Source organism: Cyanistes caeruleus, chromosome 1 (assembly GCF_971803275.1).
Source record: "Cyanistes caeruleus chromosome 1, bCyaCae1.hap1.1, whole genome shotgun sequence".
Taxonomy (NCBI): Eukaryota; Metazoa; Chordata; class Aves; order Passeriformes; family Paridae; genus Cyanistes; species Cyanistes caeruleus.
In genome coordinates, this window is record NC_141701.1 from 75,961,389 (window position 1) to 75,967,388 (window position 6,000).

The following is a 6,000-nucleotide window of genomic DNA, read 5'->3' on the forward strand; positions in this document are numbered from 1 at the left end:
CAAAGTGAACTCTAAAGTACTGGACCAGGGCACCAGCACAGCACTAGCGATGGGCCCGGGACCTGATTTCAGCAGGTTTCAAAACTCTGCACAGAAATGCGGGCCCGCGGCTCATCTCCCCTCTGACAAATGCGAGTTCTCGGCGGGGTGTCCTGCAGCCGCCCTGCTCAGCTTCCATCTGAGACTCCTCCTCCTCTTCCTCCTCCTCATCATCATCACGCATCATGCTGTGGGATAGGGGGGCAGAACGTGCGTGTGTGCGAGGCTGGGGCAGAAACCTACGGTGAGAGAACCCGTCCAAGCAGCTGCACTCAGTGCGAGGCCACGGCCAGACCCGGAGCGGCGCCTGAGGGCAGGGGATGCCGCGGCGCAGGTGAAGCGAAAAGCAGGATCTTCCTTCGCTGTGGGGGCGCGGGTCAGCTTCCCGCGAAGAGCGGTCGGGAGAGGAGGGCAGGGGGGCAAACACTCCTCCCGGGCCCGAGGGAACCGCGGGGCGGGGGTAGGAGACGCCCGCTTCGGGCGGGGCGGCACGGGCCGGGCGGGGGCTTTCCCATCCCGGGGGGCGGTCCCGGCCCCGGCCCCGGTGCCCACCCCGGCCCGGCTGGCTCACCAGAAGAGCAGGTTGGCGCAGACGAAGCCGCCCAGGCTGCGGAGGGGCCGCTCCCAGCTCAGCGCCGCCGCGATGCAGCAGCCCACGGCCAGCCCCGTCTCTCCCAGCACCGCCGCCGCCCCGGCCCTGCCCGACACCTCCATCGGCTCCGTCTCCCCGGGCGCGGCCCCGCTTCGCTCCTGCGCGGCCTCCGGCTCCTGGGGCTGCGCGGGCACCGCCGCGCTCGCCATGGCTCGGTGCGGCCGGAGGGCTGCGGCTCGGCCGGGCGGAGCTGGGGCTGGGGCCGGGCCGGGCCGGGCCGGGGCGGCGGAGGCGGGCCCGGGGCGGAGCCGGCGCTGCCCCCGCGTTACCCCGCACCCGCCTCCGCGCAGGTGCCGCCGGGGCGGGGAGCGGGCGGGAGGAGGCGCCGGGAGCGGGCCCCAGGCTGCCGCCCCTGGCGGGAGAGTGCCCGGGCTGCAGGAGGGACCGGCCTGAGCGTTCCGCTTCCTTGCTGCGGGAAAGCTGGGCAACGCAGCTTTTTTTCTAGATTTGGAAAGGTGAAGCCCACCGGGAGGTGTTGCCAGTGAAACTTGTCCGTCATCTCCTCCTCCTGTGTGTGTGCCACAGCCAGGCACAGCTGGAGCACCTCCAGAGGAGAGCACAAAGTTCATAAGAGCACTGGAACACCCCCTCTACGAAGTCAGGCTGAGGAAGTCGGGGCTGTTCAGCTTGGATAAGAGGAGACTGTGTGCAGACCTCTTAGCAACCTTCCGGTATGCGAAGGGAGCTTACAGGGAAGCTGGAGAGGGACTCTTTGTCAGGAACTACAGTGCTAGGCCGAGGGGTAATGGGTTCAAATTGAAAGAGAGGAAATTTAGGTTAGACATTAAGAAAAAGTTCTTTACTGTGAGAGTGGTTGGACACTGGAAGAGGTTTCCCAGGGACATTGTGGATGTCCCATCACTGGCAGCATTCAAAGCCAGGCTGGATAATGCCTTGAGCAGCTTGGTCTAGTGGGAGGTATCCCTGCCCAAGTCTGCGGAGGTGAGACTAGATAATCTTTAAGGTCTGTTCCAACTATTAGACATTCTGTGATTCAATAATCCTATGATAACAGTCCCCAAAATCCTAAAAAATTGAAGTTGCTATTGTCATAATGCTGGGAGCTTGTAAGACCACAGAGGACCCTATGGGGTTTTGATGGCTTACTTCAAGAAACATACTTAAAATCTATAGTGTGCTGTCCTCTCATCTGCACTACTACCTGTCTGGCCAGCCCCAGGCTCCAGATGGAAGCGTGGCACTATGTTCAAGCTGGTAATGTACGTAATAGCCGATGTGACTGCTGGGAATTTGAATTCTGGGGAGCATGCCTGGTGAGAATTGTCACTTGAGCATCTGTTGCTGAATAAGAAGAGCCAAAAATTGGAATAATTGAAGGTATTTCACAGGATAAAGCGTGTAAAATAAAATAATTTTTACTGCAATAGCAAGAATAATAATTTTGGACTGTGAATTGACATCTGCTTCAAGCTTGAGTTACCCCATTAGAATGTTTCTTTTAATGGGAAAAGGAGTCACACTTACTTGAAGGTCAGTGTGTCTTTTTTTTTCCTCTGAGGTAAAAGAAAAAATTATGGCATTGAGTTTTAACATTGTCAGTGGATTGCAAGTCTACTGTGTGTTTGCACCAAATAGCCTTGGAAAGGAGTTACTCTATTTTTCTTATTCTTCATCCTCTCTCTAACGCCTGAGAGGAAACATACAGAATGTTATTCTACATAGGCAATTAACATTTTTCTAAAGAACATTATAGTTTAATGCTAATTAGTTACACTTCTATGCTCTTTTGTCTAAGAGGCCAGGCAGACCTGAATAATAAGCCCAGCTAAAATGTGATTAAGTGTTGTCTCTGAAAGTGTGAGAGCAAAAGGTAAGAGACAGGCTCCTCTAGTAACCTGAAACACTCATGGAAAAGAAAGGGAAGTAGTTGCAGCAAGACTGGAGAAATACTTTGTTCTTTTGCTTCAGTTTTGTGCTGATGAATAAAAATTTGTCCTAAAAAAGCTTGGTCAAAACAGAGTGTTCTCCGTGTGCTGGAAAGCAGGCAGCTGTCTCCTATGTTTGCAAGCAGCTGCTCACAGTTACTGAGCACTCCTCCTGCTCTCACTTGGGCATCTCATGCTTTCCTAGGCTGAGTAGTAGTTATTTGCTTCCTTGGTTTTGAGAGACAGAGCAGAGGGAATCTTAACAGTCCACAGGAGTCAAACCTGTAAAAGTAAAACTTTTTGCAAGGAAAAGGACGTAGAGAGATAGGCACAGATGATAGAGTTTCTCCTATACTCACCCTTTATGCAGGATGCCAAGCTGCTGCTCTAGTGAACGCTGCCCATAACTGGCAAAAACCATCCCCAGCTTAGCCAGCGGCACTTTGCTTTCCCTTGCTAGCATTCAGTTATTTCAGTAATGTGGGCGGTCCTACCCAGCATCCAAATCTAGCTAACTCCAAACAGTTAATAGGTAAGCCTGGGAAGGAGTCAGATGTTCCTCATGCATTTTTAAAGTGACCATGAGATAATTAGACTCAGGAAGTACACTGGGATAAAAATGTTAAAATTTGGGTTTAACCAACTGTAGGATAATAGCAATATAATCCTACTGCCCTAAGGATTATAAGCATGGCAGGTTTGAAGCAATCCTCCCTTACCAATATTCCACTTCTTTTTTAAACATTTGACCCAAAATTTAACTCTCTGTGACACTCTCTTCAGTCACTGGTGTTCAAAAATTCCCCTCTCTCCTCAGAAAAGGGGGGGATGGAATCTGGTGGGGAAGGATGAGGTGAGGTTTCAGTGGAAACGGTAGACTACAAATAAGGGAACTCTCTTGGATTTTGATTAAACTTGCATCCATTCTAGATTACTGGTCTCTGCTTTCCTGACAAATACCATGAAGGATATGAACAGAAATTAGTGAAAAGCTCTTCCAGAATAGGTTTTGTAATTTAGCTAATAGAAAAAAAGAATGCTTGTTGGATGCCAGTTCTTCTTCTGTCACTGTTGATTTTTCTAGGGCTTGGTTTATATGAATGATTTTACTGAAAGCACTCTGGTTTAAACATTCGTGTGAGAGAAGAAATGGATGCTTCATTCCCAGCCATTGAAAGTTTAGATGTCTTTTTCAGAAAAAAAATAGTAATAAATAGGTTGTCTAGTTTTGATCTTCCTGTACTTTGATGTTTTGCCTGCCAAGGTTTAAAAGGTTTGTGTGCAGTTTGAGTTTGGGATGGGAAAAACTAGGAGTAGCAACCAGTGCGCAGTTGCATGTGTGAGCTGTAATGCACAGAATTAGGTTAGGGACTGTGGGTCTGGTGCTAGGGACTACAGTGTAAATGATGGATGAAAACCAAGGAGAAAGCTTTTTAAGTGGTTGTTTCAAAGCAGTTTGCAAATATAAAAGCATTCTAATGCTTCAGAAATATGTTTGAGAATGCTGATGTCATCATAGAGTAAGCATTGAGTTTAGTTGAGGAGTCTAACTCTAAATGAAATGAATTTCCTTCTTTTTTGTTTAAGCTTGTTTTCTGTTCATTTCAGCACAGGATCACAGACTAGGTTAGTTTGGATGGAATGCCTGTAAGACATTTGGTCTGACCTTTCTCCCCACATACACACTCAGCACCCCTGTTACTTGGCTGTGAGATGTTGCTCTGTGTCATGCCCAGATTAGCTCTGATCACCTCTGAAGGCTAGAGATTCTGCAGTGCACTCTGGGAAACCTGTTTGAACATTTGGCCACATTCATTGTGAAGAATATTTTCTTATCATCTGTTCAAAATTTCTTATTTCACCCCTTTCCTCTAATTCTGCACCTCATAGGGAAGGGCTCTGTCCCCATCCATCCTATAACCACACATCAGGTATTCTGTAAGTAGATCCCTGTTAACCTCTGTCTTCCAGAGTGAGTGAACCCAATTCTCCCAGCCTTTCCTTCTATGCCATCAGCTGTGTGCTGCTGACCTTCCATTGGCCCTCTGGACTCCTTCCAGTATGTCAGAGTTTGCCTTGTCCTGGGTTTTCCCAAACTGGACAAAATATTCCATATGTGGTCTCACAAATGGAAGAAGCAGGGGAAGAATTGCTTCCTTTGTCCTACAAGTCCTATAATTACTGCAGGATTATTGACTCTTTGCCCAGTCATACCCATAGCACTTTATTACTTGTCTCTGCTTTGAGGCTGAGGAATTGTGTCTTAGTCACTTTTAATAATGTATGACTTTGAACATTCATCTTCCCTTTTCCTGAATTTTTTTCAGTTCTATAACTGAAATAAGATTTCTCGACGGGAAATAACTTTCTCGTGTGGTTCTAGTCACATCATCTCTGCATTTTTGTTTGAAGTGGGAACAGATCTTAGATTTGAATTGTTTCAAAACACTGCATTGTGGTTTACTTTTGTAATAATTTCTAAGAACTACTTTCCTTTTTTTTTCTGTAACTCATGAAACATCTCAATTTTGTCCCTAAGTGACAAATGTTCACTTCAGAGCCTGCCGTACAGCTCACTCTGATATTGGGCTTCCCTCCTCACCTCACCTGCCTCACTTTATCTACTTGGAATTTATTTACCATTTTACTGGACAACTATGCTGTTTTGTAAAGTCATGCAGGTTTTTTAGTCTGCCCTTATCCCGACTTTCCTGAATAACAACGTCATCACTAACCTCTAAGCTTGTTCTTCATGATTTTCCAGTTTATTGTTCAATAGGTTGAAGATCTTGGAGCCTCTCCTGAACCTCAGGAATGATCTCCTTCCTTTGTTTGCTCTTCCTGTCTGTTCCCTATCTTCTAACCAATTATTTATCCACATCAGGACTTCTTATGTGGATACGTAGCTTCCTTTAAGTCTTAGATGATGAATTCTGCCAAAACCCTTTTTGAAATCCAGGTAAACCAGACTGCCCTCATTCAGAGATTTGTCAGAGAACTCTGGCAGACTTCTGGGGTAGAGCTTTATTAATCAGAAACTATGCTGTCTCTTCTCAGTAGATCATATTTCTTCAGGTGTCCACTTGTTATATGTTTTATTATAATATTGAGTAGTTAACATTAAAAGTTAAGAATTTCTCCTGCATCTTTTCACTAAACTCTGGTATCTTTCCTAGTTACTACTGAATTGTAAAATAACTTTCCAATTAATAATTGGCTAACAGTTTTCTCTTTTGATGCACACCTTCTTAGCCTTTGCAGCATCTCTAATGTCTCTCTTGAGGAATATGTTTGAAACTACATTCCAAGCTCTTAGTTCTTTTATTTAACTGTAATATAATATTTAACTATGGAACAGGAGTGCATTAAGTGTTGTCCTGTGATATGCAAAATACAGTTAGGACTGTGACATGTCTTTAAAAT

The 6,000-nt window shown here is 46.6% G+C and overlaps 1 protein-coding gene across 3 annotated transcripts in view; it reads right to left on the bottom strand.

The window, feature by feature from the left end:
• The window catches only part of RETREG1 (reticulophagy regulator 1), a 66,029-nt gene extending 62,949 nt beyond the window's left edge, over positions 1 to 3,080 (bottom strand). Inside the window, exon 1 of one of the 3 annotated variants that reach the window (XM_023922133.2) lies at positions 2,937 to 3,080. In XM_023922133.2, the coding sequence (XP_023777901.2) occupies positions 2,937 to 3,040 (104 nt within the window). In that variant the 5' untranslated portion in view covers positions 3,041 to 3,080. Of the gene's footprint in view, positions 1 to 282; positions 541 to 610; positions 994 to 2,936 lie in introns of those variants that run through there. The other 2 variants (XM_086898260.1, XM_086898271.1) reach the window with 2 other exon arrangements.
• Positions 3,081 to 6,000: the final 2,920 nt, after the last annotated feature.